This window comes from Amphibalanus amphitrite, unplaced genomic scaffold (assembly GCF_019059575.1).
Source record: "Amphibalanus amphitrite isolate SeventyFive unplaced genomic scaffold, NRLGWU_Aamphi_draft 000268F_arrow, whole genome shotgun sequence".
Lineage (NCBI taxonomy): Eukaryota > Metazoa > Arthropoda > Thecostraca > Balanomorpha > Balanidae > Amphibalanus > Amphibalanus amphitrite.
In genome coordinates, this window is record NW_024881763.1 from 110,859 (window position 1) to 137,351 (window position 26,493).

General features: G+C 50.7%; 3 protein-coding genes across 3 annotated transcripts in view; 2 read left to right on the top strand and 1 right to left on the bottom strand.

The window, feature by feature from the left end:
- Positions 1–413: 413 nt before the first annotated feature.
- LOC122386961 (putative Dol-P-Glc:Glc(2)Man(9)GlcNAc(2)-PP-Dol alpha-1,2-glucosyltransferase) lies at positions 414–22,331 on the bottom strand. The gene is made up of 7 exons (XM_043376715.1): positions 22,195–22,331; positions 6,555–6,774; positions 5,631–5,813; positions 4,193–4,358; positions 3,002–3,156; positions 2,195–2,452; positions 414–1,601 (listed from the first exon to the last, which is right to left on the bottom strand). The coding sequence occupies exons 2-7, from the start codon at positions 6,720–6,722 to the stop codon at positions 1,125–1,127; spliced, it is 1,407 nt and encodes a 468-aa protein (XP_043232650.1). The 5' UTR covers positions 6,723–6,774; positions 22,195–22,331; the 3' UTR covers positions 414–1,124.
- Positions 15,270–17,482, top strand: LOC122386964. Its single transcript, XM_043376723.1, has 2 exons — positions 15,270–15,861; positions 16,575–17,482. The coding sequence occupies exons 1-2, from the start codon at positions 15,847–15,849 to the stop codon at positions 17,127–17,129; spliced, it is 570 nt and encodes a 189-aa protein (XP_043232658.1). The 5' UTR covers positions 15,270–15,846; the 3' UTR covers positions 17,130–17,482.
- A 3,362-nt stretch (positions 22,332–25,693) lies between the features above and the next one.
- LOC122386959 (cAMP-dependent protein kinase type II regulatory subunit-like) overlaps positions 25,694–26,493 on the top strand; it is a 46,569-nt gene continuing 45,769 nt past the window's right edge. Inside the window, exon 1 of the mRNA XM_043376714.1 lies at positions 25,694–26,104. The gene's annotated coding sequence lies outside the window, so the exon portion shown is untranslated. The remainder of the gene's footprint in view (positions 26,105–26,493) is intronic.

Genomic DNA, 26,493 nt, shown 5'->3' on the forward strand with positions numbered 1-26,493 from the left:
TTCCCGCGGGCTAAGATCTGAACTCCTTATACGGTCGTCCGCCCACTAGTCTGAACTCCCCAGTCTACGGTCGTCCGCCCGCCAGTCTGAAGTCTCCAGTCTATTGTCGTCCGCCCGCCAGTCTGAACTCTAGACTGAACTCCCCAGGCGAAGTCTTCCGTCATCCGCCCTCTACCTAGTCTGGACTCCCCAGTCTATGGTCGTCCGTCCAGCGCACAGCTCAGACCAGAACGGTGGTGACTTGGCGAAACTGGCCCGGAAACGGGGGGATCGAATTCATCAATAACCAGGCTACATCCCAGCATCTGAAATGGAGATCAGATATCTTTCCAGATATCTTGTATAAATTATTCATTATTCTCAACCCCTGAAAAATATAAAAGTGCCTCATCATTACATCTAAAGAAAATGCATTATATGTTTCAATATATTTCACCTTTGTCACACCCTTCACCCCTCGAGCCACTCAGAGAGCCAACAAAGGGACGCTGCAACGCACCCATCATCAAAATGTGCCCAGGTAAAGAAGGCATTTGACCCATATTTTATTGATTATTTTTCCTTAACAACACGCACACGCCACGTCTGTAAAAATCAGTATAAACACGCAAACAACAAAATAAAAAGAAAAAGATAAACAAATCGTTCATCTTTTCCCTGCTCTGCTGACCATCTAATGCATGATGAAAGGAACAACTTCATCAATGACACCACATGCACCCTCAATGCGTCGTATAACTTACGAAGTCCCCAATGGAAACGTTCGTGTGGGGACGTCTCTCTGGTCTTACGTCAGTGCCCCAGTTCATTATCCCTGTGGTAATGTCCCACTTATTGGAATTAGAGCGCACAATTAGAGCGCACATGACCAAAGGCAAGGACCGACCGCGCTGCGGCACATCAGAAGCCGCTCCTACTGACTGCACCAGTGAACGGCGGACCGAGTAACCTGAGACACGGCGCACTGGAGTTCACTGGGAACACTGTCCTCCGTCCGTCCGGTCACCAATGACCCTCTGCACCCCGTCCGTCCGGTCACCAATGACCCTCTGCACCCCGTCCGGTCACCAGAGGACCCTCTGCACCCCGTCCGGTTACCATATGACTCTCTGCACCCCCGCTGGTCACCATATGATTCGCTGCACCCCCGGCTGGTCGTCCCAGGTGAACGTTTTCACGGTGAACAGGTAGAGGACGGCGGCGTTGACGGCGGCGTACAGGGCGCACTCGGCGAGCAGGGCGGCGCTGCCGGGCGGCCGCAGCTGCAGCCGCCACAGCAGGAACGGCACGATGAAGTAGCGGAACTCGAGCAGCCGCTGCGGCACCAGCACCAGCGCCGTGCCGGCCGCCAGCGCGGCGCGCTGCAGCAGCGGGCGCCGGGCGCCGCCGGCCGCCAGCAGCGCCAGCGTGGCCGCCGACACGGGCACCAGCGTCAGCCGCAGCGTCCGGTGGCCCAGCCAGCGGCGCCACGCGTAGAACGCCACGTGCCGGTTGTCGGCCAGCAGGTAGGGGTGCGGCGCGCCGGCCGACTGTAGCAGCAGCGCCAGGCCGGCGGCCAGCGCGGCCCACAGCGCCGGCCGGGCGCGCACAGTCGCCAACATCTGACGGCGAGAGAGACGGGACGGGGCGCCGGCACCGTCAGTCGGCCGGCCTCCGCGGCTCACCGGCCCGCCCGCAGTGGTCAGCTCACACTACTGGTTACTGAGCACACTCGGCACCTGGTCACCTGTCCAGGGACACCTGGTGGTTACACACCATCGGTGACCTGGTCCATCCCACTTCTATGACCCTACGCACTCCCGATGGCAGCTTACAGCTGGTGACTTCCACTATCGGTCGCCTAACTTATAAATCACGGTCCCGGGGCGTAACCCCTTTACGTACTCAGCGGTCTGACCGGCTCTGTGTGACCTTCGGTCTGTACCAGTCGCACTTCCTAACACCTCTAAACTCCTCCAAGAGCAAGACAGAGGAGGGAGCAGGGCCCTCCTTGGCTTTGTAGGGGCTAGAGCTGCCATTGGAACAGGGAAGCAATCTTGAAGGAGTTTAGAGGTGTTAGGAAATGCGACTGGAACCGACCCCTTGTAACTGGTGACCTGACCTCCAGTTACAGTCCCCCCTGTGACCTGACGTGACTATGATCTCTCAGCTGTGACCTCGGACCCGGTGATCTGACCCCCGTGTCCCCTCTGACCTGCCGGGCGGACTCGACCATGAGCGGCGCCAGCCACACGGACGACGTGGCCAGGAAGTAGAGCAGCTGCGGCGCGTTGAGCACCGCCTCGTGCGCCGACCGGTCGCCCACCACCAGCGCGCCGTTCCACGCCACAAATGCGACGAACGCGGCGCACACGGCGCCGTACTGCACGCCCTCGTATACCACATCGGTGAGCGCCTCGGCCAGCGCCAGCGGGTCGTGGCGCGCCTGCGACCAGTAGAAGTGCAACACCTCCTGGCCGGCGGACAGACGGACGGAGCGGGACGTCAGGGGAGATAGAGGAGCGCCAGGGGACAGAGCGGGGCGCCAGGGGACGGCGCCAGGGGCCCACAGAGGCGGCAGTGCGCAAGGGGCAGACACAAACACCACATCTCACCCACAGGTCAGCGAGCCCCACTGGGCTTCAGAACTAATAACAACCAGCGAAAAGATACAAAATAGATAAAATTTCCAATGTATGTATAGTCGACTACAGAATGATGTTCCACTTTTCACGGGCAATTATTTGCCTGGAGTGGTAGGCTGTGCCGCATCACACGGGCTGAGTTCACGAATTATAGCTTTGTCCCAATGCTCACAATCGGCACGCTTAATTGCGTGATAATTTCACTTTCTGTAGTCGACTATACAGCCAGCAGTAACAAATGTGTTCATATTGCGAATCACAGGGTATCCTACGTACTAAATCCTACCATCCTACTATTTTACTGCATACTGTACTAAGGAAGCGGAACATGCAGCCGGTCCCCGCGGCTGACGGCTGGCGGCTGACTGACTGCTCACCCGGACGATTCTGGGGGAGCTCGGGTCGACGGGCCGCCGGCGCGGAGCCGACCGGGCCGCCGTCAGCGCCGCCACCATGGCGTCCGTGCAGGCGAACGCGCCCACCACCGCCACCCAGATGACATTGCTCTGCCGGACCAGCACCGAAACGGCGCCTGCAACAGACCGGGCGGCGGGCGGCGGGCAGCCGTCACAGGCAGCGTCAACACTGTGACCGATTTACTGACAAAGACGCGCAATCATCTTATTCATGAAATACGGTACTCAATTTACGTAAACGTACGAAAAGTTAAGTATCATAAGCGTCAGTTCAGTTCGTATCATGAGGCAACAGTCAGACGATATCGACGAGTCAGCCGTTACACGATAAGAGGATCAGAAGTCAGTTACATTGCAAAAGGGTCGGCAGTTAGGCGATGAGAGGGTCAGCACTACAGTCAGCAGTCAGATGATTAGGTCAGCAGCCAGAGTGCAGGAGAGTCACCAGTCACACGCAGGGACGTCTGTGCGTCTGACCGACTGTCTGACTGTCTGACTGACTGAGCATCTGTCTACTGTCTGTCTCTGACTGACTGACTGACTGACTGACTGACTGACTGACTGACTGCCTGGCTGCCTGCCTGCCTGACTGACTGACTGACTGACTGACTGACTGACTGACTGACTGACCTGACTGACTGACTGACTGACTGACTGACTGACTGACTGACTGACTGACTGACTGACTGACTGACTGACTGACTGACTGACTGACTGACTGACTGACTGACTGACTGACTGACTGACTGACTGACTGACTGACTGCCTGGCTGCCTGCCTGCCTGCCTGCCTGCCTGCCTGCCTGCCTGCCTGCCTGCCTGCCTGCCTGACTGACTGACTGACTGACTGACTGAGTGCCTGCCTGCATGTCTGGCTGGCTGACTGACTGACTGACTGACTGACTGACTGACTGACTGACTGACTGACTGACTGACTGACTGACTGACTGACTGACTGACTGACTGACTGACTGACTGTAACTGACTGACTGACTGACTGACTGACTGACTGACTGACTGACTGACTGACTGACTGACTGACTGACTGACTGACTGACTGACTGAGTATCTGTCTACTGTCTGTCTCTGACTGACTGACTGACTGACTGACTGACTGTAACTGACTGACTGACTGACTGACTGTCTGACTGACCGATGGCGGCGGCCGCGCCTGGCTGCCGGTGCAGGTGCAGCGAGTACATCAGCAGCACCAGTAGCGTGGACGCCATGTCCGTGTAGTAGAGGAACGAGAACGTGTACAGCACCGGGAACGAGGCCAGCGAGAGCGCCGCCACTAGGTGACGCCACTCGCGCCGCTCCTGGAACGGCACAAAGCAGCGTCACCGACCCCCTCCTGATACAGGGGAGACCACTCCCGTCCCGGCTCGGATCTGATACAGGGAGACCATTCCCGTCACCGGCCCGCAGCTGATATCGGGGAGACCACTCCCGTCCCGGCTCGGATCTGATACAGGGAGACCACTCCCGTCCCGGCTCGGATCTGATACAGGGAGACCACTCCCGTCCCGGCTCGGATCTGATACAGGGAGACCACTCCCGTCCCGGCCCGCTCCTGATACAGGGAGACCACTCCCGTCCCGGCCCGCAGCTGATACAGGGAGACCACTCCTGTCCCGGCCCGCTCCTGATACAGGGAGACCACTCCCGTCCCGGCCCGCAGCTGATACAGGGAGACCACTCCTGTCCCGGCCCGCTCCTGATACAGGGAGACCACTCCCGTCTCGGCCCGCAGCTGATACAGGGAGACCACTCCCGTCCCGGCCCGCTCCTGATACAGGGAGACCACTCCTGTCCCGGCCCGCTCCTGATACAGGGAGACCACTCCCGTCCCGGCTCGGATCTGATACAGGGACACCACTCCCGTCCCGGCTCGGATCTGATACAGGGACACCACTCCCGTCCCGGCTCGGATCTGATACAGGGAGACCACTCCCGTCCCGGCTCGGATCTGATACAGGGAGACCACTCCCGTCCCGGCCCGCTCCTGATACAGGGACACCACTCCCGTCCCGGCTCGGATCTGATACAGGGAGACCACTGCCGTCCCGGCTCGGATCTGATACAGGGAGACCACTCCCGTCACCGGCCTGCAGCTGATATCGGGGAGAGCGCCCACCCTCGTCACCGACCCGCTCCTGATACACGTCACCGGCCTGCAGCTGATATCGGGGAGAATTTCCACCCCTTCCGTCATCGAACCGCAGCTGATATAGGGGAGAGCGCCCACCCCCGCCACCGGCCCGCCACGGCGGCGACAGAAGTAGTGAACCCATACACACCAATCGCCGCACCAAGGCCAAGGAGCATCGGAATGAGCGCATCTTCATATCAAATTCAATACAAACGCTTAGACCAGCTGATCGAGGCTCGATTAGACATCGCTGGGTGGGTCATGAGATTCCAGCATACCCGCAGCCACAACACAAGGGCTTGGGTACAGAGCAATATATTTTCACCGTAATAGGAGCGTTTCCTTGAAACCGGGAGATGTTTGACCCGTATGCAGATGTTTCCAGCCGCAGACTGGGCAGAGTGGCGGCGCGGGGCGGAGACTGTCAGCGGCACCTCACCTGCTCGGCGTTGAGCACCTTCAGGATGCTATAGAGGGTGATCAGCGTGCCGACTGAGAATAGCAGGTTCACCAGGCGCAGAAGGTAGAGCGAGCACGCGGGCCGCTGTAGACCGGACGTGTAGCCGAGCACACCAACCGACAGCAGGTACAGGCCCGGCAGCGTGGTGATCTTGTCATCCCACTGCGGCACACAGACGGTCAGCCACTGGGTCTGTCACCGGTCCAACGTCTGTCACCGGGTCTGTCACCGGGTCAGCCACTGGGTCTGCCACTGGGTCTGTCACCGGTCCAACGTCCGTCACCGGGTCAGTCACTGGGTCTGTCACCGCCCACCGGGTCTGTCACCGGGTCAGTCACTTGTTCACCGTCACCGGGTCAGTCACCGGGTCAGTCACTTGCTCACCGTCACCGGGTCAGTCACCGGGTCAGTCACTTGTTCACCGTCACCGGGTCAGTCACCGGGTCAGTCACTTGCTCACCGTCACCGGGTCAGTCACCGGGTCAGTCACTTGTTCACCGTCATCGGGCCAGTCGCTGATTGAAGATCGTTCGCCCGTCCCTTCAAATTACGAATGCCGTTATCTCGTGCCCAATTTTCTCTATAAAAAACGCAAGGATAATGTACTTTTTACGTTCCTACGTATGCAACGACGGAAAAATAAGCACTAAAATTGGGTGTGTGTTTTACACATTTCTGAGACCGAAACAGACGCTAAGCCACTGATATAGCGAGCCGCCAGCAGCAGCCACCGAGACGGGCTGATCCATTGGGCTCTGTCGGTGCCGGGGGAATTACATTGATAGCTACACTCAGGGTTTTGTCTATAAAAAGACCGTCGGGGAGCGGACAAACTGCAGTTTGAAAAGGGTCTGCTTCCCTTAGTGCCTCGCGCGTCTGCCGCCGCGCTGCCAGCCGGCTGACCTGGGTGAAGTTTCCGGCGCAGTAGCGCTGGCACTGCGGCACGTGGAACGCCTCGTCGATGAAGGGCGTCGGCTGGAGGCGGTACACGTGGTGGAACACGAGCGTGGCCGTGCCGGCGAACACGGCCACCGTGGCCAGCAGGCCGGCCGTGTGCCACTGCACCTGCATGGCCGGCCGAGCCGCTCCGGGCGCCGCCTGAGACACGGCCGCACAGCGCCGCCTGAAACACAGCAGCACAGCGCCGCCTGAAACACAGTCATATAGCGCCGCCTGAGACATGGCCGGTCCGGGCGCCGCCTGAGACACAACCGCACAACACCGCCTGAAACACAGCCGCACAGCGCCGCCTGAAACACAGCCATATAACACCGCCTGAAACACAGCAGCACAGCGCCGCCTGAAACACAGCCATATAACACCGCCTGAAACACAGCAGCACAGCGCTGCCTGAAACACAGCCGCACACCTGAGACACGGCCGGTCCGGGCGCCGCCTGAAACACAGTCATACAGTGCCGTCTGAGACACAGCCGCATAGTTAACAGAGATTGAAGCAGCTCACAGAAACAGTACCCGGCATCTGCGATGCCGGGCTCCGCATCGCGGGACCGCAGGTTGTTTGAGCAAGCACCTTTGTAAACGCAGCAAAAACGCCCGCCACCAAACGAGAGGATGAGCCTTGCACGTGCAGACCGGAGTCGGTGTGCTACGGACTGACGTGCACGGCACCCTATTCGTCGGTCTACAGCGGTGTGCCAAATTTGAGTGCAATCGACCCGGCCGTTTTCGAGATCTGGAAGCGACACCCTGCACGTGCGCACGTGCAAAATGGGTCCCATCTGACTTTTCCACGGCAACCTACTTACCGATCTCTGGCGGTGTGCTAAGTTCGGCTACAATCGGTCCGGCCGTTCTCGAGATCTGGAGGCGTCACCCTGCACGTGTGCACGTGCAGCTGCACCCCAACCGCGGCACATGAAAATACATACTTACTGACTTGTGCACGGCACCCTACTAACCAGTCTCTAGTGGTATTCCAAATTTGAGCACAGTCGGCCCGGCCGTTCTCGAGATCTGGAAGCGTCACCCTGCACGTGCGCACGTGCAAGATGAGTGCCATCCGATTTGTGTACGGCACTTTGCTCGCCGATCCCTAACGGTGTGCCAACTTTGATCACAATCGGCCCAGCCGTTCTCGAGATCTGGAAGCGTCACCCTGCACGTGTGCACGTGCAGCGGCACCCCAACCGCGACACATGGAAATGCATTGCGCGGCAGGTGCCTACAACCATGCCAAGTATCAGCGCAATCGGCAAACTAACTACAGAGTTATTAGACTTGTTACCTAACTGACACCTCTTCGTTTTGCACGTGGCACGCGCATTAGGGGTCACCCATACGCATCAAGAACAGCACACTACGTGTAAGAAAGGAAGAAGCTATCCCACACAAAAGACCGCGAGTGAATCGGTCCAGTGGTTGCAGAGATATAAGGTTTGTAAAGGCATCCCACAGGCGGCCTACTGTTAATATTTAGCAAATAATCAGTGTCGCATCCGCACACGGGAGGTATCGCCGTCACCTGTTCGTATACTCTAATGTGGTTGGGTTCAAGTCACAGTCGAGCCCTGCTTTTTTACAGCTTTTCTTAAAAACGGCACATCGTGCAGTGACGTTCTATACATTGTTGGAAAGAGCATCGAAAGTTGTATATTTTATTAACTTTTCACTTTGGTATATCTGCAACGTAAAAAGTTATTAAGCAACAAAGACGCTCCCATTGACTTTCCATGTTAAAAATTTAAAATTTCAAATTAACTTTATAAGAAAAAACGATTTCTGCCAGCTTAGCGAAGCATACCAGCATGTACTATGCTCTTTCCTCTACAAGATATAAGAGTTTGGGCGAAATCTATCTCTAAAATTTTGTACAAAGATCGAATGAAAATGTCTCTGCAAAGGCTCGACATCGCCGTCCATTGACTTAACATGGGACACAGCAAAATTCCAACTTTGACCTCGTGCAAAGACACGTTCCGAGATTCTGACGGGTATACAGCGCACACTGGCGTGTACCGGAACGTGTTTGCCATAAAATGCTCGGAAGAAAACCACCTCTTCCTTGGCTCGTTTTCCCGCCATTCGCGATCGCGCAAAAAGTGTCCAAAACCCCATTGACTTAACATGGGGAAAATGGAATCGCACGTGCCACGCGCAAAAGACTTTTTAGCGAGTAGCGACCGATGCCATCAGGTAGATCGCCTCCGGGAGCCCATACTCTGAACTTTTTACGGAAATTGAGCGATTCGTCTAGGCCCCCGTCAAGTTGCCCCAATCTCAGGCCAACTTTGCAAAACATACCCCGGACAACGACCGCTCCGGTTGTTTTTCAATAGAAAAACACAATTCTAACGAATAGTGTTTGTCTTTTCAAACAACCTGCGGTTAAGATCTGGAAGCGTCACCCTGCCCGTGTGCACGTGCAGCGGCACCCCAACCGTGACACATGGAAATGCATTGCGCGGCAGGTGCCTACAACCATGCCAAGTATCAGCGCAATCGGCAAACTAACTACAGAGTTATTAGACTTGTTACCGAACTGACACCTCTTCGTTTTGCACGTGGCACGTGCATTATGGTGTCACCCATACGCATCGAGAACAGCACACTACGTGTAAGAAAGGAAGAAGCTATCCCACACAAAAGACCGCGAGTGAATTGGTCAAGTAGTTGTGGAGATATAAGGTTTGTAAAGGCACCCCACAGGCGGCCTACTGCTAATATTTACCAATGATCAGTGTCGCATCCGCACACGGGAGGTATCGCCGTCACCTGTTCGTATACTCTAATGTGGTTGGGTTCAAGTCACAGTCGAGCCCTGATTTTTTACAGCTTTTCTTAAAAACGGCACATCGTGCAGTGACGTCCTATGCATCAGTGGAAAGAGCATCAAAAGTTGCATATTATATTAACTTTTCACCTATATATATTACTAACGATAAAAGTTATAGAGAAATAAAGACGCTCCCATTGACTTTCCATGTTAAAAAATTTAAATTTCAAATTAACTTAAAAAGAAAAAATGAGTTTTGCCAGCTTAACGAAGCATACCAGCAAGTACTATGCTCTTTCCTCTACAAGATATAAGAGTTTGGGCGAAATCTATCTCTAAAATTTTGTACAAAGATCGAATGAAAATGTCTCTGCAAAGTCTCGACATCGCCGTCCATTGACTTAGCATGGGACACAGCAAAATTCCAACTTTGACCTCGTGCAAAGACACGTTCCGAGATTCTGAGGGGTATACAGCGCACGCTAGCGTGTACCTGAACGTGTTTGCCATAAAATGCTGGGAAGAAAACCACCTCCTTCTTGGCTAGTTTTCCCGCTATTGGCGATCGCGCAAAAAGTGTCCAAAACCCCGTTGACTTAACACGGGGAAAATGGAATCGCACGTGCCACGTGCCACGAGGTTTTAAGCGAGTAGCGACCGTTGCCATCAGGTAGATCGCCTCCGGGAGCCCATACACTGAACTTTTTACGACGATTGTACATTTCGTCTAGGCCCCACCCAAGTTGCCCCAATTCGCGGCCAGACTTGCAAAACATAGCCCGGAGAAGGACCGCTCCGGTTGTTTTTCAATAGAAAAACACAATTCTAACGAATAGTGTTTGTCTTTTCAAACAACCTGCGGTTACATCGCGGGACCGCAGGTTGTTTGAGCAAGCACCTTTGTAAACGCAGCAAAAACGCCCGCCACCAAACGAGAGGATGAGCCTTGCACGTGCAGACCGGAGTCGGTGTGCTACGGACTGACGTGCACGGCACCCTATTCGTCGGTCTATAGCGGTGTGCCAAATTTGAGTGCAATCGACCCGGCCGTTTTCGAGATCTGGAAGCGACACCCTGCACGTGCGCACGTGCAGCCTAGGCCCCAATTGACTTGTGCACGGCACTCTATTCGCCGGTTTGTAGTGGTGTACCAAATTGGAGCTCAATCGGCCCCGTCAATTTCAAGATCTGGAAGCGACCCCTACACGTGCGCTCGTGGAGCTGCACCCCAACCGTGGCACATGAAAATACATACTAACTGACTTGTGCACGGCACCCTACTAACCAGTCTCTAGCGGTATACCAAATTTGAGCACAGTCGGCCCAGCCGTTCTCGAGATCTGGAAGCGTCAGCCTGCACGTGCGCACGTGCATAACGGGTCCCATCTGACTTGTGCACGGCACCCTACTTACCAGCCTCTAGCGGTGTGCCAACTTTGATCACAATCGGCCCAGCCGTTCTCGTGATCTGGAAGCGTCACCCTGCCCGTGTGCACGTGCAGCGGCACCCCAACCGTGACACATGGAAATGCATTGCGCGGCAGGTGCCTACAACCATGCCAAGTATCAGCGCAATCGGCAAACTAACTACAGAGTTATTATTAGACTTGTTACCGAACTGACACCTCTTCGTTTTGCACGTAGCACGTGCATTAGGGGTCACCCATACGCATCGAGAACAGCACACTACGTGTAAGAAAGGAAGAAGCTATCCCACACAAAAGACCGCGAGTGAATCGGTCCAGTGGTTGCAGAGATATAAGGTTTGTAAAGGCATCCCACAGGCGGCCTACTGCTAATATTTAGCAATAATCAGTGTCGCATCCGCACACGGGAGGTATCGCCGTCACCTGTTCGTATACTCTAATGTGGTTGGGTTCAAGTCACAGTCGAGCCCTGCTTTTTTACAACTTTTCTTGAAAACGGCACATCGTGCAGTGACGTGCTATACATCGTTGGAAAGAGCATCGAAAGTCGTATATTATATCAACTTTTCACCTATATATATTACTAACGATAAAAGTTATAGAGGAATAAAGACGCGCTCATTGACTTTCCATGTAAAAAAATTTAAATTTCAAATTAACTTTAAAAGAAAAAATGAGTTTTGCCACCTTAACGAAGCATACCAGCAAGTACTATGCTCTTTTCACTACAAGATATAAGAGTTTGGGCGAAATCTATCTCTAAAATTTTGTACAAAGATCGAATGAAAATGTCTCTGCAAAGTCTCGACATCGCCGTCCATTGACTTAACATGGGACACAGCAAAATTCCAACTTTGACCTCGTGCAAAGACACGTTCCGAGATTCTGAGGGGTATACAGCGCACACTGACGTGTACCGGAACGTGTTTGCCATAAAATGTTCGGAAGAAAACCACCTCTTCCTTGGCTCGTTTTCCCGCCATTTGCGATCGCGCAAAAAGTGTCCAAAACCCCGTTGACTTAACATGGGGAAAATGGAATCGCACGTGCCACGCGCAAAAGACTTCTTAGCGAGTAGCGACCGGTGTCATAAGGTAGATCGCCTGCGGGAGCCCATACACTGAAATTTTTACGAAGATTGAGCGATTCGTCTAGGCCCCGCTCAAGTTGTACTGATTCGCTGCCAGACTTGCAAAACATAGCCCGGAGACGGACCGCTCCGGTTGTTTTTCAATAGAAAAACACAATTCTAACGAATAGTGTTTGTCTTTTCAAACAACCTGCGGTTACACGTGGCACTACCATTAGGGGTCACCCATACAAATTGGAGCTCAATCGGCCCCGTCAATTTTAAGATCTGGAAGCGACCCCTACACGTGCGCTCGTGGAGCTGCACCCCAACTGTGGCACATGAAAATACATACTAACTGACTTGTGCACGGCACCCTACTAACCAGTCTCTAGCGGTATACCAAATTTGAGCACAGTCGGCCCAGCCGTTCTTGAGATCTGGAAGCGTCAGCCTGCACGTGCGCACGTGCATAACGGGTCCCATCTGACTTGTGCACGGCACCCTACTTACCAGCCTCTAGCGGTGTGCCAACTTTGATCACAATCGGCCCAGCCGTTCTCGAGATCTGGAAGCGTCACCCTGCCCGTGTGCACGTGCAGCGGCACCCCAACCGTGACACATGGAAATGCATTGCGCGGCAGGTGCCTACAACCATGCCAAGTATCAGCGCAATCGGCAAACTAACTACAGAGCTATTAGACTTGTTACCGAACTGACACCTCTTCGTTTTGCACGTGGCACGTGCATTAGGGGTCACCCATACGCATCGAAAACAGCACACTACGTGTAAGAAAGGAAGAAGCTATCCCACACAAAAGACCGCGAGTGAATCGGTCCAGTGGTTGCAGAGATATAAGGTGTGTAAAGGCACCCCACAGGCGGCCTACTGCTAATATTTAGCAATAATCAGTGTCGCATCCGCACACGGGAGGTATCGCCGTCACCTGTTCGTATACTCTAATGTGGTTGGGTTCAAGTCACAGTCGAGCCCTGATTTTTTACAGCTTTTCTTAAAAACGGCACATCGTGCAGTGACGTCCTATGCATCAGTGGAAAGAGCATCAAAAGTTGTATATTATATTAACTTTTCACCTATATATCTTACTAAAGCTAAAAGTTATAGAGGAATAAAGACGCTCCCATTGACTTTCCATGTTAAAAAATTTAAATTTCAAATTAACTTTAAAAGAAAAAATGAGTTTTGCCACCTTAACGAAGCATACCAGCAAGTACTATGCTCTTTCCTCTACAAGATATAAGAGTTTGGGCGAAATCTATCTCTAAAATTTTGTACAAAGATCGAATGAAAATGTCTCTGCAAAGTCTCGACATCGCCGTCCATTGACTTAACATGGGACACAGCAAAATTCCAACTTTGACCTCGTGCAAAGACACGTTCCGAGATTCTGAGGGGTATACAGCGCACACTGGCGTGTACCCAAACGTGTTTGCCATAAAATGCTGGGAAGAAAACAACCTCTTCCTTGGCTCGTTTTCCCGCTATTGGCGATCGCACAAAAACTGTCCAAAACCCCATTGACTTAACACGGGGAAAATGGAATCGCACGTGCCACGTGCCACGAGGTTTTAAGCGAGTAGCGACCGTTGCCATCAGGTAGATCGCCTCCGGGAGCCCATACCCTGAACTTTTTACGAAGATTGTACATTTCGTCTAGGCCCCAATCAAGTTGTACTGATTCGCTGCCAGACTTGCAAAACATAGCCCGGACAACGACCGCTCCGGTTGTTTTTCAATAGAAAAACACAATTCTAACGAATAGTGTTTGTCTTTTCAAACAACCTGCGGTTACTACGGACTGACGTGCACGGCACCCTATTCGTCGGTCTATAGCGGTGTGCCAAATTTGAGTGCAATCGACCCGGCCGTTTTCGAGATCTGGAAGCGACACCCTGCACGTGCGCACGTGCAGCTTAGGCCCCAATTGACTTGTGCACGGCACTCTATTCGCCGGTTTCTAGTGGTGTACCAAATTGGAGCTCGATCGGCCCCGTCAATTTCAAGATCTGGAAGCGACCCCTACACGTGCGCTCGTGCAGCTGCACCCAAACCGTGGCACATGAAAATACATACTAACTGACTTGTGCACGGCACCCTACTAACCAGTTTCTAGCGGTATGCCAAATTTGAGCACAGTCGGCCCAGCCGTTCTTGAGATCTGGAAGCGTCAGCCTGCACGTGCGCACGTGCACAACGGGTCCCATCTGACTTGTGCACGGCACCCTACTTACCAGCCTCTAGCGGTGTGCCAACTTTGATCACAATCGGCCCAGCCGTTCTCGAGATCTGGAAGCGTCACCCTGCCCGTGTGCACGTGCAGCGGCACCCCAACCGTGACACATGGAAATGCATTGCGCGGCAGGTGCCTACAACCATGCCAAGTATCAGCGCAAACGGCAAACTAACTACAGAGTTATTAGACTTGTTACCGAACTGACACCTCTTCGTTTTGCACGTGGCACGTGCATTAGGGGTCACCCATACGCATCGAGAACAGCACATTACGTGTAAGAAAGGAAGAAGCTATCCCACACAAAAGACCGCGAGTGAATCGGTCCAGTGGTTGCAGAGATATAAGGTTTGTAAAGGCACCCCACAGGCGGCCTACTGCTAATATTTAGCAATAATCAGTGTCGCATCCGCACACGGGAGGTATCGCCGTCACCTGTTCGTATACTCTAATGTGGTTGGGTTCAAGTCACAGTCGAGCCCTGATTTTTTACAGCTTTTCTTAAAAACGGCACATCGTGCAGTGACGTCCTATGCATCAGTGGAAAGAGCATCAAAAGTTGTATATTATATTAACTTTTCACCTATATATCTTACGAAAGCTAAAAGTTATAGAGGAATAAAGACGCTCCCATTGACTTTCCATGTTAAAAAATTTAAATTTCAAATTAACTTTAAAAGAAAAAATGAGTTTTGCCACCTTAACGAAGCATACCAGCAAGTACTATGCTCTTTCCTCTACAAGATATAAGAGTTTGGGCGAAATCTATCTCTAAAATTTTATACAAAGATTGAATGAAAATGTCTCTGCAAAGTCTCGACATCGCCGTCCATTGACTTAACATGGGACACAGCAAAATTCCAACTTTGACCTCGTGCAAAGACACGTTCCGAGATTCTGAGGGGTAACAGAGATTGAAGCAGCTCACAGAAACAGTAAAGCACAGATCACAGGGACAGTAACGCACAGAGCACAGGGACAGTAATGATTACCGGTGAATGATTGATGCCGGTGTTGACAGGAGCGGCTCAGTGGATAACAGGCTCTGTGCAATGGTCATGTAAGTACGAGCTCACGTGCACCGGTGTTTGGAAATTGGAGATCAACGTCCCATCAGTGACATTAACCCACTCCCACAAAATCGGCAGGTAACTCGCAGACCGGGGTCGCTCACGAGCAATTAAAAAGAAAAAGGTAGTTAACGCTTACTATATTTAGTGATAGGTATGAAACTTTTGGATTCATAAAAAGCCCCCCCCCCCCTCCACCCTAAAAAACTTCAGGTTCAAAACAGCATTCATATTAGCCCTGGAGAGGAAGAACTGCCTGGCGAGACAATGAGATGGAGAAAATGGATCTCACCACTGCAAAGAATATTAGCGGGCTAATTAATTTTCCGGCGAGTGCCAATATTCCAGTTGTTGACGGGGTGAAACAGAGCCGACTGCCGCCGAGCGGGACAGGCAGGCGCGGCCCAGATGAGCCGTCGGCCTTGAGCAGGCAGTATCGCCGGTGCCATCTTCATCTGGGGCGGGCTGTTTTTGCGAGGCGCCTGTGCAATTCTGCGCGATCCTGCGGGACCGCGCCCAGACGGCCCTGTCGCCGCCGGCGGCCGGCCTGGTCCCCTAGGTGGGTATATATAATCCACCGCGGCGGTCCCCACCGCAGCAGCAGCAGCAGCAACAGGCGGGGCACCGGACCAGAGCGCAGACATGAAGCTCCTCGTGGTAAGTGGCGCAAAACGCTTCGTAGCGTAGGCAGTACTCTTCTTATTCCGGTTTGATTCAATTAGGTATGTCTTCCCCATTATGCCCAAAAGTCTTAATTGTAACTGAGGATAGTTCGTAACTGGTGAGAAAGGTTACACTGCATCCAGCCAGCGTCGCCTCCTCTTGCAATATGTGAAACCTTCGGGAGTAATGTCAGTATTCATACCGGCTAGACAGCAGCGGGAGAAGGTGTGGACTGGTGGGTCCGTGTTTATATGCAACAGGCTTGGCTTAGCTGACGCCAGTGCCCGTAACCATTCATTCAACATTTAGACTTAGCTTCAACCGATTAAAAATAATACAATTTTTAACACTGCTTGCATCACTACTTGCAAATTGAGACACCCCATTCCGTCGCTACTCGCTCCCGTGGATGTTTTTCTTCTTTACCTGGGCCTGCCAGCTATCACCGAGTCAGGAAACTCAGCGGCAGAAAGTCTACGGCTCGCAACGTTCAGGTAACATCAGACCAAAGGGGAATTTGTAAGTCAAAGATACCAGTATCGTTATCTACTGTGGCACAACAACGGTAGGTACTTCGGAGCTAAAACGAGTCCGTAATTGCATGTAGCATATGACATTGGCATTAACAAGTCACTGAACTGTTTGGACTGCCACAGTAGCTCTGTGTGGCTACACCGGCCGTGCGCTGACCGCCCGCTGTCGGCCAGGTGGCGCTGCTGTGTGCGGCCGTCTCGCGCGGCCAGCCGGCCGGCTGGAGCGGCGCGCTGGCCGGCTGGCAGCGCTGGAGTCGCGCCGCGACCTCCCCGCACACGTTCGCCGACAGCATCGGCCGCTCGGCGCGCTCGCAGAGCGCCCTGCTCGGCGTCACCGACAACCAGTACCGCTACATCGACGCCGAGGGCACGGTGCGCACCGTCAAATACTGGGCCGACACGCCCAGCCTGCGGTCGTCCGGCGCACATACGCCGCACAGCCCCCAGCTGCGGATGGCGGCGCCCGCACCGGCGCCCGTCCAGGACACGCCCGAGGTGGCCGCCGCCAAGGCCCAGTTCATGGCCACGTTCCGGATGGCCCAGCAGGGCGTGATACCGGCGCCCGTCCAGGACACACCCGAGGTGGCCGCCGCCAAAGCCGAGTTCATGGCCACGTTCCGCGCCGCTCAGAGGGCCCAGCGGAAGCGACGGTCCGTGACAGTGGGCCTCAGCCATACACCAGCCTCAACGGCGCTGCTACCAGGAGCCTACTGGAGTCCAGTCTACTGAGATGCTGCCAGGAGCCTACTGGAGTCCACTCTACTGAGCTGCTGTCAACAGCCTACTGGAGTCCACTCTACTGAGCTGCTGTCAACAGCCTACTGGAGTCCACTCTACCGAGCTGCTGTCAGCAGCCTACTGGAGTTCACACCATTGAGTTGCTGTCCCAGTCGGGTCTGCTGGAATCCACTCTACTGAGCTGCTGTCAACAGCCTACATGGGTTCACACTATTGAGTTGCTGTCAACATTCTATTGTATTCTCATGAGCTGCTGTTGGTAACAATCAGCTATGTCTAAAGTGTGCTAGATTCATGCCAGTGAATTTTTGCACTATTAATAAATGTTGGTGTGACAGGCTGCAGAACCTGATATTTGGGTGCTGAAGTTATCCAACTCCTGACTAGATGGTCCACACTCTGCAGCTGTCCAGAGCACCTGCATAACAATCAAAACAATTAATAACAACTGTTTAGCCTGTCAACCGTTAGCCTGTCCCGTAGCTCAGTTGGTAGAGCACCGGACTTCCAGTAGTGATTAGTGAGACTGGGTTCAAGTTGCTCCGGCTCTCGATATTTGACTTCTGATGGGCATGGTCTGCGGTTGGTGGGAGCAGCAGCAGCTAGTTGAAGACAGCTGAGGGAGTGAGACAGGCTGTCTGGCTTTGAGGGGCACACTGAACTTTGGCATCTAAATTTCCGGTCACCTGAAACTGTACAATCGGACAGTAGGGTTCAAGGTCTACACAACAAGCTCTGCTTAGCGTGGGCTCCGGCTCTGCCAGTGCACCCAACACTCAAGCTAAATTTATAAAAAACGAGCAATCATAAATGAATCCCAGCACCAGGTACATTCCCTCCCCTTCAACTTTTGATGTGATCATATTTAGTAGGGGAGAGTGGGGAAAGATGCCCAGTGGTTGGCAATGTCATGTATTATTCGAAAATGACGATCAGAAAGCAAAAACTTGCAGTTTCAATGGAAGTCGACATCACTTTTCTCCAAAAAATAGCACACTCTCGTGCCTGAAATGTGATAACTTGTTTTGCCATTAATCCGCGAGTTGCTGGGGGGGGGGGGGAGCGTTAAACTTTGTATAAAACGGCGAGCCGCAGGCGCGCCAAAATTTGGGTACCTGTAGGGAATTGATTGAAGTTTATTGTGACAAAGTTTCAACAAAAACGGTCGGAAGTTTTTTTGAGATATCAAGGTTTAAGTAACGTCATGATTTATGAGTTTTCGACCAAAAAACGGCATATGTTAAAAAAAAAAATCATATAAAATCACAGAATAAAGATACAGACATGCCGTAAGCGCCATTAGACTGCCAATACCATGAACAATCAAATGGCTATCTTCGATTTTTGATTATCGTTCCGCATTTTCCAAAATCTTGAACTGAATCTTGGCAATTTCTCGTGACTACTTCACGACCATGATATATACTCGCACATACATGCATTTCTTAAATTGAACTTTTTGAACCAAACGCGTACACATATGATACAATTAATGTCACCATCGTGCTCTACGCCCAAAATTACCCATAAAACATGTGTCACAGGTTGCGAATATCAGTTTTGATTTTCGGGGATATTAGCCTACCTGGTTGACCTGACCTTGACTCTGACCTATGCTTGACTGACCCCTACATGGGTCTGACACTGTTGTAGGCCTTATATGATGGCTTGTGCACCGTTTTGACAGAGTTTATGACGAGAGACGCCCATTGCGAGGTTCTGAAGTGCATGCTACTGAAAGCCCGATTTCAGATGTTTGACCTGACCTTGACCCCACCTGTGACCTCAGAATTCAACTTTAAAGTACTCATCTGAAGCCTTTCGTCGCGTTCTTTCGTTTGCCGCCTCGTCAGTAGCGGCGGAACACCCTCAATTAAGGGGGGGGGGGCATTACCGACTTTTGGTCCCATTCTTTCCCTGCAATGCCCACAGGGCTAATGTTAAAATGCCAAAATCAAAGGGGGGCACGGTGCCCCGGTGCCCTCCCCGTTCCGCCGCCTATGCGCCTCGTGCGTTTCGCTACGCCAATTGGTTCTCAAGTTATCGGCTGGGGGCGTTTAACGCCCCCCCCCCCCCCAGCAAACGGCAGGTGGCGAAATACCCCTGCAACTGCCAGGTTAAGCATTTTGCTGAAAAAGTGAAAGGGGGCATCTTACCACAGAGGGTGAAAAAGACTCCCTCTGGCGTTGGGGAAGATCACTAAACGCCATCGTAATTCGTAAGGGCCCTCAAAAGTAATCGTGAGGGGCTTCAGAGGTCATCGTTAGGGCCATCATAGTCCAGCGCGGCCAAACAAGCCTCCATGGGGGCGTTCAAAGACTGTTGTCGGGTCCTTATAAGTCTTCATGATGCTTGAGGGCCCTCAAACCCATCATGGGGACCTCAGATGCCAGCACGGCCCGTGGAGCCAGCGTGGGAGCCCTCAAAGGATGTGGTGAGGGGCCTTGGAGCCAATAATGGGGCCCACAGAGGCCGTCATGACTGAGGGCTCTCAGAGTCAGATGCCGCCCAAAAAGTCTCTGTGTGGGCTGAGAGACCAGCATGTGGAGCACCCGACCATATTGGACTCTCAATAGTCCCAGATCGGCTTTTGTCTCTCATCACAAGTATGTAATAAATGATTCAATGGGTTGCTTGAAGGACATCCTACAGATTAAGGGGGGGGGGCGTCTTTCCCCATCAGGGCAGGTGGCATCTTTCCCCAAGGTAGGTACTTAATTTACATTTAATCAGTACAATTTCTTAGCCATAAAACTACACCCTGAAACAAAATGTTTGGGACACAGTAAACGCATGTTGATGTATCACGATCATAGCAAGGGACTAAAAATTATTTATCTTCTTCAATATTTACAATGTTTTGACACCAAAATATTTTTTGAAAGCAGCAAATAAAAGACATGCAATCAACTGCCAACCGTTGCCCAACTGAGCTTCACAAATTTTTGTGCAGGTAACAAGGCAGGCTTCCGCTTTAGTCCAAGAACATTAATTTCCAGATTCGATTCTTTATTTTGCCGCTAGATGGGGTGGGGCATCTTTCCCACCCTGGGCATCTTACCCCACTCTCCCCAATTCAAATCAAAATTGGTAGAGCGAAACAGTCGGCATGTATGGATAGAATCTGAAAACAGGGCACTGGAAGGCATATAAATCATGTGATTACCGTGAAATTTTCCACCGTTAAGTACCTTACCTTGATTTGATCGGAATTTAGAGGCCACTTGGCCTGTAGGGAACCGTTCTCATCGAGCTCCTGACATATTTGACCTTTCTAACTCCTATCAGGTATCTTGTACCTGATGTTTGCCCAGTGGGCATCCAGTCTTGATTTGAACTGCTCAATAGAAGCAGCGTCCACGACCGTTTGAGGCAAGCCATTCCAATCATTGACGACCCTAACACTGAATGATTTCCTCCTTGATCTGGTGTCGGCTCTGGGCTTTTGGACCTTCTGCGAGTGACCTCGAGTTCGGCCGTCCGTGGCAGCAGTAAAGAAATCTTCAGGAGCCAAATCAACGCCTCCATGGAACAGCTGGTACATTTGTATCATGTCGCCTCGCCGCCGACGATAGAACAGTGAAGGCAGTTTCAGTGTTTGTAGGCGCTCTTCATAGGGAAGGTGTCTGATTGAGGTTACCAGGCGCGTTGCTCTCCTCTGGACTCGCTCAATTAACAGTTGATCAGCACGATTGAACGGGCCCTACGCCACATTGCCGAATTCCAAGTGTGGGCGTACCAGTGTCTTGTAAACAGTGGAAGGGTTGACTTGTCGATGAGCTCGAACGATCGCCTGATGATTCCCAGGATCTGGTTGGCCTTGGCCGCAGCAGCAGCAGCCTGTTTGCGAAACTTCAGCGAAGAGTCCACGTGGACAACAAGATCGCGTTCAGCTTTAACCACCTGCAATTCGACTCCTACAATAGTGTATTTGATCCGAGGGTTGTGGCGACCCAGATACAGGATTTTGCATTTCCCCTCGTTGAATGGGAGCTGCCAGCGGTCGGACCATGCCACCAGAGCATCGATGTCGCCTTGGAGACATGTCGTTGCCGTTGGGACTTGCACCAACTGCATGGGCGATGGTTGGGCAGAGTGGTCTCTGCCATCTCCGTTAGGAGAGACAGCCACCTCTCCCTCCGCATCAGCCTCAGGCAGGGCACCACCGGTGTTCCGACTATGCGCATCCTTCGCCGGTTGGGTATGTTGGGTGGGGTGGTCTCTGGCAGCTCTAGGAGCGACAGCCAACCCCTCAAACTCGGCGGCTTCTGAGGAGACTCTGTTTTGTATTTTCCGGTAGAGCTTTGTGTCGTCAGCAAACATCTTCACCGAGCAGTCGACCACAGAGGGCCGAGGGGATGTCGTTCACAAACAGCAGGAACAGGAGGGGCCCCAGGACTGATCCTTGAGGGACCCCGCTCCTGACTGCAGCGGGTTCCGAGTGGCTTCTGTTCACGACTAGGTACTTCTTGCTTGCGTCCGGATAAGAATGCCTGTATCCACTGAAGAAGATTGCCTGAGATACTAGAGCACCTTAGTTTTTTAGTAGACGCGTGTGAGGGACTGCGTCAAACGCCTTTCGGAAGTCCAGGTATGCCACGTCAACAGTCACCTTGTTCAAGTATGTTGGTCCATTCCTCCAGCACCTCGAGAAGCTGTGAGCTGCAGGACCTTCTGGGACGGAACCCATGTTGGTGTCTAGACAGCTGGCCGGTGGAGGTCAGGAACTCAATCAGCTCGTCGCGCACCAGTGATTAAGTGCCCTGAAGATTTGGGTTTTCACGTGACAAATTTGAGAGCCTTGATCAAATCGCCCCAGGCACCCTGCTTTCAGATTCCACCCCCATGTATGGTAATCATCCTACTGACACGGATGCGAAAAATCAATGACACCGCTAATTATCCCCATAAACCTAATAGTACCAATGAAAAAAAAAATGTTGATATGCAACAGATGCAGGATAGAATCTGAGATGCAGCTTGATAATTAATTAAAGCCAAGACCTACAAATGTTATTGATGAAATGCACGGTAACTAATAAAGACGGTAACTCACACAAACGGTATATAGAGAACTGCCAAGTGCCAAGGTACCTATATAAAAACACTGAACTGCTCACACTGACACCTATCTGTAAGAATCTTGCTCACAAAACAAAAACACCCAAAAAACACCACTCACACTATCTGTCAAGGCCCTCTATCTGTAAGAATCTTGACTCACACAACGGTATGCCAGGGGGGTTCGCTCCCGTGCCTTCAGCATTACGAAAAATGGAAACAACCCGTGAGCAACATCAGCTGCTCACGTATATGTTCAAGGAAAACAACATGTAATGGACTGCTGACGACGGCCCTCTCCACCAATCAGCGCTCGGCATCTCGAGCGCTGATTGGCTGGTAGCAAACGCGTCATATGTGGGTCTCATTTTTTTGCGATCAGTGAACGCGTTATTTAATACACAGTGGCCTATGGAGAATGGCACGCGGAACTGAAGGTCAGTGTTATATTGCTTCGTACATGCGAATGGGGGTATTTGAGTGGCATTTGACACCATTTTCGAAATCTACAGTGAATTTCTGATCGACTCATGTATATATTTTTATGAATTTGATAGTATTAGTGCAACATAGTCGGTGTTTTATGTTGGTGTTGTTTCTCTCGACCTTTGTCTTGGACTTTTATCATATCTTTTCTCGAAAATGCTTGCCATAACAAAGTCTTAACTGTATCTGTATAAGAGATAATTTGTGTTGAATATGAGGAGAAAGTAGTTATGACCATTCTGCCCATCAAACTGCCAGAAGGTGTTCTTGTAAGGTGATTGAAACTTCAGTACGGGTTGCAGATGTGGGTTTGACATCAGCATTGTTGTTGTAACCCCACTTGCTCTAATAAAATGGAAACATGGGGTTATGTACCCACTATTGCACAGCCTGGTATCAAGCTGGTTGATATGTGGAGGATAATGAAAGCATAAAAACTTTTCTTAAGTGAATAGGAGCGTTGCGTCTTGTGACTTTGTCAAGTCATTTTAAATCAAATGATTGTGATTGTAGCTTTTACTTCAATTAATTATTGTTGCTAGTTTTGACCTTTTTAATCATCAAGTTTTATGTGTACCAATTTCATGTGCTTGTGTAATGTCTGTGCGGCTTTGTGCAGTGTGCGTGTCTTGAAACAAACCAATTTATTTTGTACCTTTTTGTACTTCAACAAATGTATGTCAAAAGACAAAAATGTCGTCTATTATCATTGACACTACTACAGCTAACTTTGCCTATATTCCTATCTTTCAGAGGCATTCAATTCAATCTGCTTTCCAGTGCAGTACCTAGGAGGCTGCAACTGAAACTCGCACAAAGGCAATCAAGTGTCACTTCATCAGCCTACAGTAACAGCCCATCTGTAATCAAGATATGGATGAAGTGGCATAGAAGAACAACCAATTCAAACAAGAAAAGATTGTATTTTGTTTTGGGCTATTTTTAAGCATAACAGAACACTACACTTGTTGCTTTTTATGTTTGCCTTGTGTGCAGTTTTGAATAATTTAACTATGAAATGCTTTTGCCCACTATTCTCTTTAGATACCATTCCTTTGTAATGCATTTTGAGCTTACATGCATGATGTAGGCATATTTCCCTTGGCTTCATAAAACTACTTGCAAGCTTTTGTTATGGACATTGGTGCTAATATGATGCTTCAAATGTGTCCAGTAGTTGGTGAAGGGAGGAGAGAAGTAGGACAGCTGATAGCTATTACCAAAAATATGTGCTTGGCTGCACTTCGGGCTGTTCCATCATATGCAACCTCTTTTTACCTCCTTGAGTTAAAAACAACTCATCTTTTGTTTCTTTCCTGTGTGCCAATTGTTTCCCTGGTGCTATAAATGTCAAGGTTGAAGTTGGTTAATCTAAGTGAGCAGAATGTGCATTATTTCAGCCCGTCTTGAATCATATCCCTAACTGACATCCTGTTATTTGTCCTGCAATGTATGTGCCTGTGTCCGCCCTTACCTCCGGCTTTAGCCTCAAACCAGCCCTGCTGAGCTCTGTCGCCGGCGCGGTGTGTCGCAACGTGCTGTTTCTCCACTCCACCCGACAGCTGCTAGGAATCATCCTGTGCCATGCGCCATGCGACACAGCAATTGTAAGCTTCAGGTCACATTCGGACTGATTGGCTCCGCGTATGTGCATCCGGCCGGGTGCTAGTCGATATCAGGGACGTGGGTCGGACTGTTGTGGCGGCGTGCACTGTGGTGGTTGAAGTTGTTGTATTTCTGTCCGTGAAAAGCATTAATACATAACCGTGGCCGCAGCCCAACGTTATTGTGGATTTCAGAGGGAGTGGCCAGTCAGGAGGGCCCCATGTGGGTATGGATCCAGTGTCCAGTGGGATTGGCTAAGATTTCCGGCGATTGATAAACGCTTCTATGAAAGTAAACCTATTGAGTTATGAGGGGAGGTCACGTGACGGACCTGACCTTACTAAACTCTTGTGAAAAGTGAAAACACGACACATACGAACGATAAGAAACCGACAGCTCTTCTTTCTGCCAAGTGTCATCTTTCTGTGAAGGATTTCTTGGCACCGAGTGTTCAGAAATTGCATTGTTTTTGGACTGTGCAGAGGCTCATGAGCGACAGCATAGGTCAACAACGTGACGTACCTTAAATATGCGACCTGTACCAGAAGATCCAGCTTGATCAAAAGATTGAACGAGTCAAATTTCAGCTCTTTAGCTCAAAAGAATTTTGAGCTATCGTAAAAACCGTCAGTGTGGCACCATATCGCCTCCCCGCGCGGTCGGACGGTAAAAGTTCGCCGGCTCTAACTAAATAAATACGCGTCGCATCGCAAATTCATTGACGGCGTTCGAAGCGTCGTTCAATTTACTTTCGAAACATATCCTAACATTAACATTTAACTGCCTAGCGCAATCACCAACAAGCAAAAGTTCCGTGCACTCATCCTCATACAGTGTTAGCGGCCGCCGGCCGCCGGCCGCTGACCCACATTTGCGTCATCAGGGAATGCTGCAACTAATTTATTGTTTCCAACTTTTTTCCCGGAGCGTTCTACCTGGTTTATATAGCCTTGGTATGCACGGAGAATATTGATCATTTATTTGAATCTATTTCGCAGAATCTGTCTCTTATTTTTGAAACCATATTACGCTACCAAATTGAAAACATTTACAATATGAAATAAAAAGCCAAATATCCAAGTATCACTTTTAAATACACTAGGTCTATGGTTAGTTGGTTTACAGTTTTAAATATATTAAAATAGATGAAAAATTTGAATATCATTAAATCAAATTGAAATTAGAAGAAATTTTGACCGTAATTTGATCAGATATTAGAGAAAATACGTACAGTGGAAAGGAAAACTTTGCTCAAGATTTCCAACTTATTTTTATTCTTTAAAAGACAAAAAAATGCATACATCAATAATTATATAAATCCTACATTGGAAATTTAAAAATTAAAATAATCTTCAAAATTTGATGAGTATTACCATTTATAATTAAAATATTTTATTTATAGCACTCGCGTCCTTTCCGGGCTTCTGCTACCGTCGCCACTTCATCTGTTGTCGTCGTCGTGGCCTTGGCGGTGGTGGTTGGAGGAGAAATGGGAGGTGTTTAGTGGATGCCAAAAGTGAATTATTTTTTAATGTTTTGGCTAGACCAATATTACTTACCTACCTTACAAGGCCACTTTTGTTAAATATACGAAGGTGCACGGCCGATGACAATCATCATCCCAAGTAGAATTGGAATCAAGGCCGAATCTCGATGATTCTCTTTGAATACTTTTCCTCGGTTCATTCGAGAAAACAGTTAGTTTTGGCGGATGCCGTCTTTGATGTGCTGTGACTGTGCCGAACCGACATTATCAGCGAGAAAGTTGGTGTTGTGATAAGATACACATCTTCTTATAACCAGGCGTCTTCAAGGTGAGTTTACTTCGGCATGATTGACCTGAACTTTGCTCCGGCAGCAATGGCTTCATGGAGCTGTTCAGGTTAGGGTGGGCACTTTCAGGGGCTCTGGAGCTGTTTTGGCGGGAAACATTCTTGTTTAGGGGCAAGTTTCTTGGCTTGGAAAAGTGTTGTGAAGAGTTGCACACTGCTGAGTTCCTGTTATAGCTAGCATGTGGTCCCTGGGATACTCGCCTGCTCCACTCACCTGTTTGGAACAGTGTGCAGTGTTCTGTTATCACAACAGAATAAAAGAAATGGTGTTATCCATTCCTGTTGGCATCATCATGTTACAGCATATCATTTCGCAGAATTTTTACGGCATGTCATACCGTGCCGTAACGTATTCAAGAATTTTGTTGGCC